The sequence below is a fragment of the Mytilus edulis genome, chromosome 6 (genome assembly GCF_963676685.1).
Source record: "Mytilus edulis chromosome 6, xbMytEdul2.2, whole genome shotgun sequence".
In the NCBI taxonomy this organism is placed as follows: domain Eukaryota; kingdom Metazoa; phylum Mollusca; class Bivalvia; order Mytilida; family Mytilidae; genus Mytilus; species Mytilus edulis.
In genome coordinates, this window is record NC_092349.1 from 2,932,613 (window position 1) to 2,949,649 (window position 17,037).

Below are 17,037 nucleotides of genomic sequence, written 5' to 3' on the forward strand. Positions count from 1 at the left end.
CTAAGCATTGGCGCTTGCTTGCATTGACCCCTCCTTTTGACTTTGAAGTTTTTGCTAAGTTTACATTTATAAGTTTGTGATAAAGTGAGTTAAAGGGGAACCATCTAATAGAAGTAGGTCAATGATATTTGTTATGTAGATGTATTAGTATAGGCACTTCTCATTTCCATGGAGATTAATTACGATTTTAATTTGAACATTTAATTGCATTTAATAGACAACTTTCGAGTTCGATGCATTTCCGTCAAAAACTCTGGTTTTAGTGAACGTCATTTGTGCGTTTAGGGGCGTCGTCACTTCCATTCCAATGTTGAGCGAGTGGTTGGAAAACTATAATTCTATATTGTACGTATTATTCGGCAAATTGAATTCTCAAAATTGACAATCAGCATTGCTGTCATTAGGGAATTGTCATTAAGTACCTACAGAACAACCATTATTTCTAGTTTATCCTACACAATAATGATCACTAAGACGCTTGATGAACGTAAATAGTGCAGGGATACAGGCGACCCCCTCTATCTGGTAAATGACGTCATAAAGGCGCGTATAATTGACGAGTTTTTTCCGGTGACGGATGAACTCGAAAGTGGTCTATACTATCAATATTGCAAGTTGCGAGACATATATATGTTTCAACAGTTATTAATTACATTTATACATTTATACATTTATACATTATTTTGCGAGATTTAATATAAAAACAATGACATCCTATATCAATATGTATTTACGTTTGATAACTGTATATCGATTTGGGGTATGATCTACATGTCATATATATACATATGCTATTCAGAATCTTTCATTATTAATGGTCAATTATTAAATTAAATTTAATCAGTTCAATTGAAAGTTCACCTTTCACATGTTTCAAATAAGTTCCCAAATGAACCCCGGAAATTTATCTTCTGATTTGATCTTCAGTAACGTTTTGTTGATGAATTATGCTATAAATTAGCATGGGTCATATCTTAAATATTGTATATAAGCTAGTATTGGTCATTCTTTCTTAAATATGATCTATATAACTATATATAGGTAATGAATTTCATTGAATGTTATATTGAAATGCAGGGTACGATAAAAATGGCACACCATTACCCAAAAAATATCGAAGTTACCCCCGTAATTATTTTATATATATAATCATGTTTCCTTATTTTAAGTATTCTTGCTTTTATCAATACTATCTTACGATAACTGAAGTTTATACGTGCTATCTCTATTCTCTTATTCTTGTTGTTGAAATATTAAATAAAATTAAATTAAACATCAAAAACACAAAACAGAGAGCAAGAAAAGGTGTGCCAATGCCCCAACCGCCTGTGCTTGTATCCACTGACTGCACGGACGGATAAGACCGAATAGGAATATAAAGACAATGGGACCAATTTCTGTTATTTGATATACGAGGGCCCTCATGGGGTTTTTGATTATGTGATTACTTGGTCGTTTTTTTTAATGATTATTTGATTATTAAGCCAAATATTTCATGATTATTTGATTACCTAGGACTGTATTTTTAGTTTATGATTATTTGATTACTAAAGATAAGCAAATATTTAATGATTATGTGATTATATTGGCAAAAAATGGTGATTATGTGATTACTAGGACCCCCCCCCCCCCCATGAGGGGCCTCATATACATATGTACAATATTATTTGTTTGACACTATTCTAGGGGTAATTCTAAACGGGCATTTTTGTTATTAAAACATATATAATCACCGACTTCACCTGCGCTACGAATACATTTATTCTTTTCACCAGCGTACTTTTACGATTTATTTATTAATACTTTACTTTATTGAAAAAAGCGATTTACACCCATATGGCCCCATGCATGGCTTATAAACATAACTATGTAGCAAACATTGATTATTAATATAGTCAGTTTAAAAGTAGAATGTATTTCGAATAAGAACGCGTCAATAAACAATCAACGAATCACATGACATATGTAGCTAGTTCCAACGAATAGAAATGCGTCAACGAACAATCAATATAAAGAGTAAACAAATGAAGGTAAACTTTTTAAGATTTCTTTCCTATAAAGTTAAATTTTGTATTTATTTCATGGTAGTTTATATTACATGTAACTTTTTTTTGTCTACAAATGTAATTATTTTGTTCAGTCAAGTTATTACGTATATTATACGAATTATTTTCTAATACCTATATCATGTATAACCATGTATATGAAACGCGTAGAAAACTAAATATAGATCTGTACCATGTGTATTGCTTTCGGACGCGATTCTTTAATTGTCAATCATCAATCCGCAACACTGGTCGCTTACTCTGATAGAACAATATTCAGAGGACTTAAAACTGAATAAGTTTATTCGGGAACGGGCCGGTGTGATGTAGGGGAAAAAAGGGGGGCGTATTATCTATCCTAGTTATAATTTTGACTTATTTTATAATTGTATCTGTTTGTATTATTTCTAATGCATACTTATCGTCAATTTCTCGATGTTGTGGACCATATAGACAGTAGTATTATCAAAAATGATAAATGTTATTTTTTGTGGGATCGTATACTGGTATGAGGGTCTGGATGAGGGGGTCTGTTATTCTGTAAACATTTAAATTTCACCCCTTTTTTCTCTAATCTTCAAATAATAAGTCTATTCTTTAAAAAGTGATTTTTTACGCATTATTCTCTAATTTTTTCCCCAGTTTTCTTTAATCTTAAAAAAAAGAGTAAAAAACATTCCTTTAAATGAATGAGAACGGTGATTTCCAAACAACAGCAAGGTTTTCATTTGTTTCTCAACAATGACGTGTTGATGTGTATTGTTCTGCATGCTTTAAATGCTAGTTCCTTGAAATAACAAGTCCAAGTTCTCATCAGTTTTTTCCAGTGATTTTGACTACATAGAAAAAAGATATGGTGTAATTGCCAATGAGACAACTCTTTAAAAGAGACAAAATGACATAGAAATTAACAACTATAGGTCACTGTACGGCATTCAACAATGAGCGAAGCCAATACCGCATAGTCAGCTATAAAAGGCTCCCAAATGACAAATGTAAAACAATTCAAACGAGAAAACTAACAATACAGTTTCATTGTGCCTTTTTTTGAGTTAACATATATGAACAATTATACAACAATAAAATGTCCTTAACGTCTCTTACAAGTCTAATCTCACAGTGGCCCTTACAACACGACCTGACCTACTGATATGACCAATGTTTTCATTTTCAGTTTGTTCCTGTGTATCATTGCTATCATCACTACTGCTGGATGAGTCATATTCATCTGAATTATCGGAGTCATCTAAAATTTCGTCAACTAAAATTTCGTTTGGTTTATTCATTGTCTCTTCTGTAACACGCACTTCATTGCTTATTTTGAATTCAATATGTCCCCTGTTTTGAATGTCCTGATTCCGGTATAAAGAAATTGGTAAAGTGCCAGCTTTGTCTTTGGTTGTTTCATCTCTGACGCTTTTTTGTCTAATGGGTCGGTAATTTTCTATCAATGATTTCATTGCAACTACATCAGTTTTAGATACCTTCTTTATTTCCAAGTCAAATTGAATGTCGAAAACGTCTGATAAAGGCATGTTGCTGTTAGGAACGGGATAGTAGGAGTTTGGGTGTGTGAAATACTTTAGAGACCAAACAGATACTCTTTTAAGAGATTCTCCAATGATAGTGCTGAAATCCCTGGCATATTCCAGCATTGAAAATGTTTGGTGTCGGAGGTGCGATACGGCATGGAGGTTTTCGACAATAGAAGTAAGCAAAGTAGAGGCTTCTGTGCGATACTGACCGGAAGACAACACGTGAACATTTCTAGTTAACTCGCTTATTCCAGAGTCGAGTATCTGTATGGATCTACAGGTTTTGTTAGACACGGTTCCTTGGGGGCCATTTGTCACATTAACATGAAGCTGTTGGACGTTTTTCGCATTTTGGACATGCTCTTGTACAAATAATTTTGATAATTTTCTTTAAATTTTAAGAAGGGAAAATTCTGTAAACACTTAATTTTTAGAGTTTTCTTTTATTAATTATTCAATATTCATTATATTTTTAGACCACGCATTTCTCTAATCTTTATTTTTTTGGCCCGTTATTCTCTAATCTTCATTTTTTAAGGGCATTATTCTCTAATCATTTAACCCCATCCAAACCCTCTGGTATGATGTCGTCGTCGTCTGCGTCGTCCGAAGACACATTTGATTTCCGGACAATAACTTTAGTTTAAGTCAATGGATCTCTATGAAATTTAAGAAGAATGCAGTGGCGGATCCAGAAATTTTCATAAGTGGGGGCCCACTGACTGACCTAAGAGGGGGCCCGCTCCAGTCACGCTTGAGTGATTCCCTATATAAGCAACCAAATTTTTTCCCAAAAAAGGGGGGGCCGGGCCCCCTGCCCCCCCTAAATCCGCCTCTGGAAGGTTCAATCCCACAAGAGGAAGGTTGGGGTTGATTTTGGGGATGATGGTCCCAACCGTTTAGGAATTAAGGGCCCAAAAGAGGCCAAAGCAAGCATTTTTCTAGTTTCAGGTTAATAACTTGTGTACAAGTTTTTCAATTGCTCTGAAATTGTACCACAATGTTTAATACCACAAGCAGAAGGTTTGGATTCAGTTTGGGGTTTCTGGTGCCAACAGTTTAGGAAGTCCAAAAAGAGGCCAAAACAAGCATGACTGTTTGAAGTTTCTGGACAATAACTTAATTGTGTCTAAGTTTATGGATCTTTCTGACATTGTACCACAAGGTTCCATATCACAAAAGGAAGACTGGGATTGAGTTTGGGGATACTTGTCCAATTCATGCAGGAATTGGGGGCATAAAAAGGGCTAAAACAAGCATTTTTCTAGTTTCAACACAATGACTTGTGTATGGATCTCTTTGAAATTGTACTGCAAGGTTCCATACTACAAAGGAAAGACTGGGATTCATTGTGGGGGTAATTGCTCCAAGGAGGATTCAAAAATATGGGGGGTTCTAATTTTTTTTAAGGGTTTCATTTTTTTTTTTAATTTTTCAAATTTCAAATTTTTGAAAATTTTCAAGAAGAATCTTTAATTGCACAGTATTGCGCAATCCATTTGTAAGATCTTGACATTTATTTTGTGTCAGAAACCTATACTTTGTCAAAAATTTGATCACAATCCAAATTCAGACCGTATCAAGCTTGAATGTTTTGTCCAAATTTGCCCCAACTGTTCAGGGTTTAACATCTGCGGTCGTATCAGGCTGCGCTCAGCGAAGCAATTTGTTTTATTTATTTATCATTTATGAGGCATAATCATTGCCATTTGTTTTAAATTGTATTGACAGTATTAATGTCAAAGCATTAATTTTGGATCATAATTCAGTATTCAGTATATATCATGTATATTTAGAATCTTATTTTGTTATTTCGACTTGTTTTCTTTTATTCGTGTTATTTAATGTGTACCCGCAACAGTAGTATTTACGTGCCTTTAACATGTTTAACACGTATACCTGAGGTTTTTTTTTAAAATTTAATATTGGGTTAGTGAGATAGAATTTATATCGGAAGATTGTATGATAAGAATGTGATATATATAGAATAATGGCATGTTTGTTTTTGATACTGACTTTATCAGCAAGAATATCAAGCGAGCCCGCTAGGGCGAGCTGATATTCGAGCTGATGAAGTCAGTATCAAAAAATAAAATGCCATTATTCCTTTGATCGGCAATTTGTCTTAACTGATGTTTTTTTGGTTGAGAATACGACGTAAAATGAAATAGTTAGTAAAATTATTTTCACGCGTACAAAACGTTGGGATAGTTGTTCGGTTGTATGAATGAAGTCGTGCGCATTTCATTGATAAATTGACACAAATTGACTTGAGCACAATACCTTGCTGCACTGATATATAACGTCATTGCCTATATTTCCGAGTATCAAGTCATGATCTTAAAAATATTAGGCAGTAAGATCAAAGGGAACATGTAGAAGTTGCCGATACATCTAAATACTGATTATCGCTGGTCGCAGCTTGATACGACCGCAGAGGTCGAATCCTGAGTAGTTGGGGCAAGTATGGACACTACATTCAAGTTTGATACATCTCTGGGTTTGGATTGTGATTGAATATTTATCATTGCCTAGGTTTCTGGCACAGAATGAATGTGGCCAAAGAACTGAAAAATTTGAAATGGACTTTACCTATCATGGCCAAATTTCCAAAATCTAAATACACTGTTAGATTCAACATATCAAAGAATCCCAAGATTTCATTTTTTTAAAATTCAAACAAGTTTAATTTTGGACCCTTTTGACAACAACGTGAACCAATTTGATAAAGGGGCCTTAATCTAAATACACTGTTAGATTCAGCATTTCAAAGAACCCCATATATTCATGTTTTGTTGAAATCAAACAAAGTTTAATTTTGGATCCCCATTCTGACCAACTGAAAACTTGGCTTAAAATCAAAAATCTAAATGCATGCTTAGATTCAGTTTAAGAACCCCTTGAATTAATTTTTTCATAAAATCAAAATAGTTTTTATTTGAGACTACGTGGATCAATTTGAAAACTGGTCCCAAAGTCAAAAATTTTAAATACACAGTTAGATTCAGCATGTCAAAGAACCAAAAGAATTCGATTTTTTAAAAAATCAAACAAAGTATAGTTTTTGACCCTTTGGGCCTCAATGTGGACCAATTTGAAAGAAGGCACCAACATTAAAATATAAATAAATGGTTAGATTGGCATATCAAAGAACACCAATAATTCAATATTTGATGAAATCAAACAAAGTTTAATTTTGAATCCTTCTACCAATTCAAATACGGAGCCCGAAATCTTAAATCTGAATACACGGTTAGATATAGCATATCAAAGAACCACATGAATTCAAGACTTTGAATTAAACCAAATTAAGATTGGTCAAGAAATAATCAAGTTGTACAGAGTAATTAGAAAAGTATGGTAAAAAAATGAAGAAAAAAACAATTCCAAAATATCATTCCTCATTAATACAAAGTCTTTAAAAATCTATAAAACTTACCTCTTTTGAAAATGCCTAATAATGAACATTAAATTTCAAACTATATCAATACATAATTTCTTCTTTAAAATTATAAATATGGTGCTGTAAATGTTTTCAACTATCATGACTATGACTCAACTTAAAGTTTCTGTTAATTGTGCAGTAAATCTCTGAATTTAGATTTTGATTAAATATTAAATAATAGCATAGTTTTTGACACAGAATGAACGTGGTATAAGTTCTTAAATAATTTAAATTAGACATTAACCAATTATGGTTATATATCAAAATTCTAAAAACATGGTTGGAATCAGCACACCGAAGAACCCCAAGAATTCAAGTTTTGAAGAAATCCAACAAAGTTTAATTTTGTACCTTTTGGACCTCAACGTGAACCAATTTGATAATAGGATCGAAATCCAAAATCCAAATACACAATTAAATTCAGCATATCAAAGAATCCCATAATTGCTTTTGGGTTAAAATCTAACAAATTTTGATTTTGGACCCCAACAAACAAACAAACTTGAAAACTGTGCCTTAAACAAAAATTAAATTAATTGCTTAGATTCAGCATATTATATAACCACAAGAATTCAATTTTTGTTACAATCAAACTAAGTTTTATTTTGGATACTTTGGACCTTAATGGGGACCAGTTTGAAAAGCAGGCTCAAAATAAAAAAAATTAAAACACTGTTAGACTGAACACATTAAAGAACTCCATTAATTTAATTTTTGAAGAAATCAAACAAAATTTAATTTTGGACCCAAATTTGGCCAACTTTGAAAACAAAGCACAAAATCAAAAATCAAAAACACTGTTGGACTGACCATATCAAATGAGCTGCGTCGGATAGAAATCGACCTTATGCAAGTGTACGTATGTTTATTATGTATAAGAATTTGTTTAATTTTGAAACATTTAAAAAACGATTCAAAGATAAATTTTGGTCTGATATATAGGGTTTTCATATCAACAAAGTTTCTCATATCAACAGTTACATATACTGATTGTTCAGAACTATTTTTTCAACCCGACAATAGATTAACAGATGTATTGATATTCATTTGCATAAGGTCGATTTCTATCCGACGCAGCTCAAATAACATCAACAATTTAATTTTTGATGAAATCAAACAAAGTTCAATTTTGGAGCCCAATTTGAACCAATTTGAATATTGTGCCCAAAATTAAAAATCTAAATACAGGCTTAGATTTAGCATATCAAAGAACCCCAACCATTCAATTTTTTAAAACCAAACAAAGTTTAGTTTTGGACCATTTGGGCATTAATGTGGACCAATTTGAAGACAGACCCCAAAATTACAAATCTAAATACATGATAAGATTCAGAATATCAAAGAACACCAATTATTAAATTTTTGATGAAATCAAACAAAGTTTAAATTTTAAACCTTTATATGGATCAATTCAAAAACAGACCCAAAATCTAAATTATAAATACCATTTAGATTCAGCAAATTAAGGAACCTGATTGCAAGTATTCAGGACTTTGAATTAAACCTCATTGAATTTGCTAAAGAAATAAGTTATTTATACAAAGTATTACAACAGACTTATCTTTGGGCTTTTTACTAAACCATTACAGTCATATACCCAAAAATAAATCCCAAACTTATTTTGTGATATAACAGCTTGTGGCACAATTAAATAGCAATGCATAGTTTTATTATCAAACAGTTTTGACCATGACCTCCAAAATCAATCCCAACTTTCATTTTGAAGTATGGAACCTTGTGGTAACATTTCATAGAGATCCATACTCTTATACACAAATTATTGTCCTGAAACATGAAACATGCTTTTATTGGCCCTTAATTACTAAACAGCTACAACAATAACACGAAATTAAATCCCAAATCTTCCTATTGTGATGTGGAACCTTATACTCAAATTTAATACAAATTGATACACTTATACTGAAGTAATTATCTGTGAAACAGACAAATAATTGTTTTTTGTTAGGCCCTTTATGGCCCCTAATTCCTAAACCGCTATGACAATAACCATCAAATTAATCCCAACCTTCCTATGGTGGTGTGGAACCTTGTGCTAAAATTTGATAGATGTATACACTTATACTCAAGTTATTGTCTTAAAACCAGACAAATATTTATTGTTGGTCCCTTTCTGGCTCCTAATTACAAAACCGCTAGGACAATCCCAAACATCCTTTAGTGGTATGGAACCTTGTGCTAAAATTTAATAGAGATCCACACACTTATACTCAAGTTATTGAGAACTAAAATGTCTTCAGACGCAGACGAAGACATCGCCATAACATGATACGAACGCAAAAATATTTGCGGTCGTATAACAACGATAAAAAGGACAAAAAAAAACTAAACTGGAACAGTCTACAAAACACTTGATAAAAACTCAGTAAAATGAACCCCTGCAAACGACGGGGATGATATAAGGGGCTCCGGAAGGATAAGCATGTCATGCTTCACATTGGTGTCGTGTTGTGCACGGTTAGTACAAATTCGGTGTTAATTCTCAGTCGTAGATGTCATTATCGAGAAAAAGAAGATTGAGAGGATGGCTTCGATAGTTAAAACATATCCGTGGTCATCTGTGATACAGGTATTCCATAACGGCCAGCCATTTCATGATGCCCCCCCGTAAACATTCATGAGTGATGATTTCAACTTTACCACTAGAAAACTTTGGTTCAACAACTTTGTTGAAAGTAGCAACTCTCTATCAATGAATTTATGATAGTTAACATAAGGTCTGGAATATCATATCAACTTATATATATGCAGACGCAAATTTATAATTGGAAAACGAAAATCATGCATCTCTTTAGTCGTTAAATTTGTTCTCAGCCGACTCATTATCAAAATCCAGTGTAAAACTGTAAATGAGTTTGCTATATTGTCTAAATCAGTTAAGACAATACTATGTGATCAATATAACAAGTAAACTGACTTGCGTTCAAGGAAGCATATTTATAAATGAGGGAGTGTATAATGATAATTTAAAACGTTTACGAACTCCACCATTATTTGGTTGACCTTTAATTTATTGAATAGTTGTGTCACATATTACTATATAGACCGATGGTCGTAATCACAATCTTGTATTTATATTTCCTCGGTTGTGACAACCGAATGGAAATAATAACAAAACTTTATTTTCCATGAGCAACAGGAGGGGGAGTGTTCGTGTTTATCAATTATTAGATTTCTGTGTAGTGTTTTGTGTTAAATTGATTAGAATTGGTATCAAGTTCTTTTTTTATGCAATTGCTGTCTTTCTTTTTGGATATGACAACCTTATTCTGTCCTATGTGTATTTCTCCAATATATTGGTCGATATGTTTGAATTATAATCAAAGATAACAGAATTATTAATAATATCACTGATAATAAGGAAAAAAAACAAAAAAACTCGAAGGTTCGGGAAATCTACGATTTGTTCCGGATTGAAGGAACTTATTGGCAAAACAAGTTACACAGCTTAAATATCGCTAATTAAATTTGGCTTAATTTATAAAATGTCATTAAATAGCAATTATACTTGCCATGGTTACTTATATTCTTTTAAAATAGATATAGAGATTTATTTTATGTGTTTTTTTATTTAGATATGGAAATAAACATTTTACCACCAGAGATTTTACTTATGGTTTTTACATATCTAACATTGGAAGAACGAATTCTTGCAAAAACTGTTTGCACACTCTGGTGCAAAATTTGCCGGTCAAAAAGTCTATGGAAAAGTGTGAACGCGACTGCACTACAATCATACACTATTTTATGTGATATATCATTAAACAGGCACCATATTAGATATCTAAAAATCACCCCTATCTTGTTACTGAAACTGTTACAGTATGATGATAATGTAAAATTTGAAAATCTGTCGCATCTTAATTTAGCATTGTACCATGTGGATAATGCACAAATATTCAAATTGATAAGTAAAAGATGTTCTAACATTAAGATGTTGAAATTCAAATGTTGCTCTGCGCAAACATTAAAAAAAGCAATTAACGCAACAGCAAATCTGCTCTTACACGAACTTGATATCATTTTTTACGGGACAGATGTTAACATTCCTGGTATCACGATGTTATCCGAATGTAATCCACAATTACGGAAACTAAGTATCAATACTTTGTCGACCGGTTTATTAAATTATGGAGTGCATAGTTCAAAAACGATATTTAGCATTAGAGCAAGAAACACCAGTCTCTGCCATAACATTTTTCTGAACATGCCTGTTATTTACACATTATCTTTACTTCACCTTGATGAAACTGACATAAACGATGACAGTTTACTTATTATATCTAAGAATGCTCCAAATTTAAACAGTGTTTCGATATTTGGATGCAAAGCTACAGATAAAGGGATTTTGATATTAACGTCCTCTTGCAGAAAACTTGAGTATTTCCGAATGGGAAATTGTTTACAGAAATTGTCTTTGTACGCAATTTCAAACGAATGCAGTACCCTCATGTATATTGAAGCAAGAAAGACTAGTCTATCTAGTCACATGCACCTGCATGAACTTTCAACTTCATGTCATCATCTTCATGCTATAAAATTGATCGATGTTACTGGACTAGATGATCTCGCAATTGAAATAATTGCTGATAATTGCGCTGAATTAAAGATTGCACACTTTAGTGGAAGTAGCGATATTACATTAACTGCTGTGGCATATATGTTATTCAAATGTAGAATGCTTACGGAATTGATTCTAAAGTTATGTGTCAGTCTAAGTCAAACTAGAAATGTAAATCAACTATTGAGTAATACGTCATCGCATAAACTTTTAATAAAAGATCTCAAGAATGCACACCAAAGTAAAGCATTTGAACCTTTGCGAAATTTTAAACAGCAGTCGACGTCTAGTAAATTCTTGCTTCATTTAAAACCGAGATTTATCCAAGAAGACAAGGAAGCCGGTTTAATTTCTCATGACAAAATGACAACAATGATGACGAAAGAGGCCCTATTCAAATATTCACCAACAAGACACTGTGAATTAAGAACGCTTGATGTTGGATCATGTAACAATTTAACCCCAGAATCAATGGTCGATATAACCAAATTCTGTCCAGAGTTAAGAAGTCTGATTTGTTTGGACTGCAAACAATTCATGAGTTTAGATGCGAAAGTAATCCTGCATGAAATATTCCAGAACTGTCTCTTTATCAGATCTATCTGTTTAGGAAAACATGACACAATATACAGCAGTAACTATCCTCTTTAAAGAAATAACCAGTATAATTCATCTATATAACATGTTTTATATCTTTTAAAAAAATCAAAATTTAGATTATTTTTTATTTGTTTGGTTGATTTTTATAAGAGAGGCGAAAGATACCAAAGGGACATTCAAACTCGAAAATGATTCATGAGATATCAACATCGATAACCGATTTACGAAGCTGCTGAATAGGGACATGCTTGCATATGATTCACAAACAATATCTGATAATGTCAACGCGTTAAAACTACACCTATCATTTCATATACCTACAAAAAGCTATCACACGAAGGATTTTAAATACCTTTACCCTCATCAATTTTGAATTAAAACCTCCCGATTGCCTATGTTGATCGCCCAGATATAAATCTTCGGTTATGCATTCAAACACGCATGAACAAACTACGAAGTGCCATGAACACACATGATTCTAATCGTATCAAGAGGTTGCAGATGTTTTATTCTCACTTTTCAACAAATGTGTTGTTGTTCCAGCAGATACAGCTCGGACAATACTGTTTTTATATACAAAATAGTTATTGGGATGCATATATTTACTTAAATAACGTGTAATTCACATACAAACTGTGAATTCCTCGTACACACCTACATCATTCACGGACGAAAATATTTTTTTTCGAAAAAAATCGGAAAATACGTCCGTCCTTCTCTACGGTACATTGGCATTTGCAGGAAAAAAGACTGGATACTGGATACCCAAACTTAATGAAAATCCTCACAAAGAAATAAGATAAGACGGGTCGTCAAAATGGTTGACTAAACATCGTTCTTAATTTTTTTTATAACTACCATTCTATCTACGATAAAACATGGCCTTCGGAAATATTGTTATCACGTATATCCAACTAGAGGTGCCAATAATACGTGGATTCTTAATAATTCTAAAGATCTACTCAAAAATCTTCAATCCGGCGCAATTCTTACAAATTTACAATAATATTAAACTTGGTTTTTCAACGCTTTTCCTACAAAAAATTCCTTGTTTTAGATCATGAAAAATCTTAATTTGTGATATATTTTAAATGCGAAACTCAGTTTGGTGGATAGACAGAGTTGGTATTCCTTTACTGGGCGACTTTTATTTGTTCTAATATCAAACAGAACTCATACAGAACCTTAGATTCCCAAAGGCAAAAAGATAGAATAAATAAGGCATGATATGACGTATAAATGTAGTGTTTTGTACTTCCTAAATTTGTCCTTGAAACAATTTTTTCCACAGAAAACGCCATTTTTTTTTATAGAAAATATCCAAATTCCGAGACCGTTATCGATCTTTGTCTTATAGCGCATGCTCAGTCGACGTACTGTCCGACATCTCGGCCCTAGGCCAACTCGCACCACTCAAAGACTTTCAATAATTATTAAAACTTGCATCACTATATCAAACTCGCACCACTAAAAAAATAAACTAGAAGTATAACAAACTGGAAGAAATGTGTTTAATCATTAGATTGTTTTTTTCTTCACTTAGTAGATTCCTCCTTTCTCGCAGCACCTGTGTCACACAGAGTCAGAACTCGCACCACTCGAAAAAAATACTACAAACTCGCAACACTGAAGAAATGTTTTACATCATCAGAGAGTTCTAGATCGTTTCTTCTTCTCTGAGTTATTTTCACCGTTCTAGGAGCACATGTGTAATACCGAGACAGAAGCTACTAATTGGATATTCAAACTCTTATGGAAGATCGAAGAACTGACAATCTAATAAAAACTATCAACGTACTGCATCAGTGCATAAAAACAGTTTGAGAAACACGAACCCAAGTTGTGTATCGCCATAAACATATCAAGTAGTCTTCAAGTTTTTTTTGCTAGTAATGGTATAAAGGAACATAACATAACATAACATAAGCATTGTGTATAAGATTTATAACATTTGATTGAGGCAAACTTAAGTTAGAGAATGAAAACGAAAAAAATTTCCATTTGTAAATGAGCATGACTCTAGAAAGGTAAAAGTGACGCCAAGCAAATTCAAACTTGATCTGTGTTTTGTGGGAAAAAGCGTTGTGTATAAGTTTCATAACATTTGGGCTAGTCAAACTAAAGTTAAATAAAATTGAGAATGGAAATGGGGAATGTGTCAAAGAAAAAACAACCCGACCATAGAGCAGACAACAGCCGAAGGCAACCCATGGGTCTTCAATGCAGCGAGAAACTCCCGCACCCAGAGGAGTCCTTCAGCTGGCCCCCAAACAAATAAGTACACTGGTTCAGTGAAAATGGACGTCATACCAAACTCCGAATTATACATAAGAAACTAAAATTAATTATCATACAAGACTAACAAAGGCCAGAGGCTCCTGACTTGGGACAGGCGCAAAAATGCGGCGGGGTTAAACATGTTTTTTGAGCTCTCAACCCTCCCCCTATACCTCTAGCCAATGTAGAAAAAACAAACACACAAAAATACGCACAGTAAAACTCAGTTTCAAACTCAGTTTAAGAGAATTCCGAGTCCGATGTCAGAATAGGTAACAAAAGAAACTAAACAAAATGACATACATAAATTAACAAAGGACTACTAGCAATTACTGACATGCCAGCTCCAGACCCCAATTAAACTAATTGAAAGATTATGTCTTCATCATATGAATATCAAGCACAATCCCTCCCGTTAGGGGTTTAGTATTATACATTATAAAATATATGAGAAGAACATAACCCGTGTCATGCCAACAACTGGTTTGAGATTAAATGTGTTTAATTCCGATGCAAAGACCCTATAAGTGAATCAATATTAAAGCCAAAATATGCAATCTTTAATGACCTGACAACAGTATCTTAACTATATCCCTTCTTAACAAGTCTGTTTAAAGGTTTTGTTAGCTTTTAGGTGAATACTGACAGTTTTGTGCTTTGTAAAGAATATTACCATTAAAGAATGGAATCCAATTTTGGGACGTAAGGACGTACGGACAGACAAGGTTAACTTAAATGGTCCTCCGCTACGGCAGGGGAATAAAAAACATGCATCTTGCAAAGTTTTTTACTTTCTTTTTTTTTTTTTTTTTAGATATATCGATGATGTTCTTTCACTTAATAACCCACATTTCAATGAGTGCATCTTAGATATCACACCAACTTGAGATTAAGAATAGCACCTTAACTAGGTAGTCGGTAAATATCGATCTTGAACTTTCCCCCGGAATTCATGATATTGACACATATGGCCGACTTAATACAAGAATCTGTGACAATGTGATAATTTCTACTTTAAGTTGTTATGAATAGTTTCTCAGTAGTGACATACCATCTGCCCCATCTTTTGGCGTTTACGTAACTATCTTAATTAACAATTTAAACTCGTTCACGATCATGCAATACGGACTCCATTAAAAAGTAAAATCACAAAAATACTGAACTTAGAGGAAGATCAATTGGGAAAGTCCATAATCACATGGCAAAATCAAATAACAAAACGTATCAAAAACGAATGGACAAGAACTGTCATATTCCTGACTTGGTACAGGCATTTCAGGGTGTGCTTTATACATAGACACTGCTCCAACAAATTTATGAGAAATAGGAGTGCACACACTGCAATGTCTCGCATGCTTTACTAGCCATGATTGATTTTGTTTATAGTTCCAAAGATAAAGATTTACTGCAAGGATCACATAAAACTAACATTATCAATGACCCATGAAAATGAGGTCAAGGCCAGATTATCCAAGCCAAACAAACATGTACACCTTACAATCATTCAATACACCAAATATAGTTGACCTATTGCTTATAGTATACAAGAAACAGACCAAACTATGAAAACGTTACATAACCAATGAACAATGAAAATGAGGTCAAGGTCAGATTAACCTAGCCAGTCAGACATGTACACCTTACAATTATGTCATGCATCAATTGAAGTTGGCCTATTGCTTATAGTATCTAGGAAACTGACTCTACCAGGAACACTTAAAATTTACCAATGAACCCTGAAAATTAGGCCAAGGTCAGAAGAAAACGACGAGACAGACATATACACCTTACAATCATTCAATGCAACACATACAGTTGCGCTATTGCTTATGATATGATAAAAAAACAGAGCAGAACATAAAATTTAACTTTGACCAATGAACTGCTAAGATGAGGTCAAGGTCAAACGAAACCTGTCAGACTGACATGAAAACTTTACAATCACTCTATACAGCTAATTCAGTTGACCTACTGCTTACAGTTTCTGAGAAACGGACCTAATCACGTAACTTTAACCTTAATGACTGATCCATTAAATGAGAACGAGGTCTGGTGAAACCTGTCTGACGGACAAGTAGACATTGCAAGGAACCCATATACCAAATATGGTAACTTTTTAGTCATACTGAGTGAAAAATTCACTTGAAGAAAAAAACTAAACTTTTTTTCAAGCAATCACTGAACCATAAAAATGAGGGCAATGACAACGGACATTTGACAGACGGACTCTTCGAAACTTAAGGTATCTGCACAGTATGAAGAGACCAGGTATTATACCCTCTGAAATATAAAGCTGAATACAAATAGTTTACGTCGCCGCCGGATTGTAATCCCTATGTCTCGCATATTGCGTTTTTCGTCGCAGGCGAGACAATTACGATAGAAATCGACATGACATAAATTTTACGGTCAACACCATGTCGAATGTCTTGACGGGTAAGATGTGTGCGTGTCTCCGAAGCGCCATGTTTTTGGTTCAATCTTTAGTTAACAGAATAGTTATCTAATCAATAAATTTACTGATTGTTTCCTCTTTTCCCGATTGTGGCATTCAGA

The 17,037-nt window shown here is 33.4% G+C and overlaps 1 protein-coding gene across 1 annotated transcript; it reads left to right on the forward strand.

The window, feature by feature from the left end:
* The first annotated feature begins 1,938 nt into the window (after window positions 1–1,938).
* On the forward strand, window positions 1,939–12,324 carry LOC139526954 (F-box/LRR-repeat protein 2-like). Its single transcript, XM_071322134.1, has 2 exons — window positions 1,939–2,030; window positions 10,619–12,324. Exon 2 carries the CDS (start codon window positions 10,621–10,623, stop codon window positions 12,253–12,255), a length of 1,635 nt encoding a protein of 544 aa, XP_071178235.1. The 5' UTR covers window positions 1,939–2,030; window positions 10,619–10,620; the 3' UTR covers window positions 12,256–12,324.
* Window positions 12,325–17,037: the final 4,713 nt, after the last annotated feature.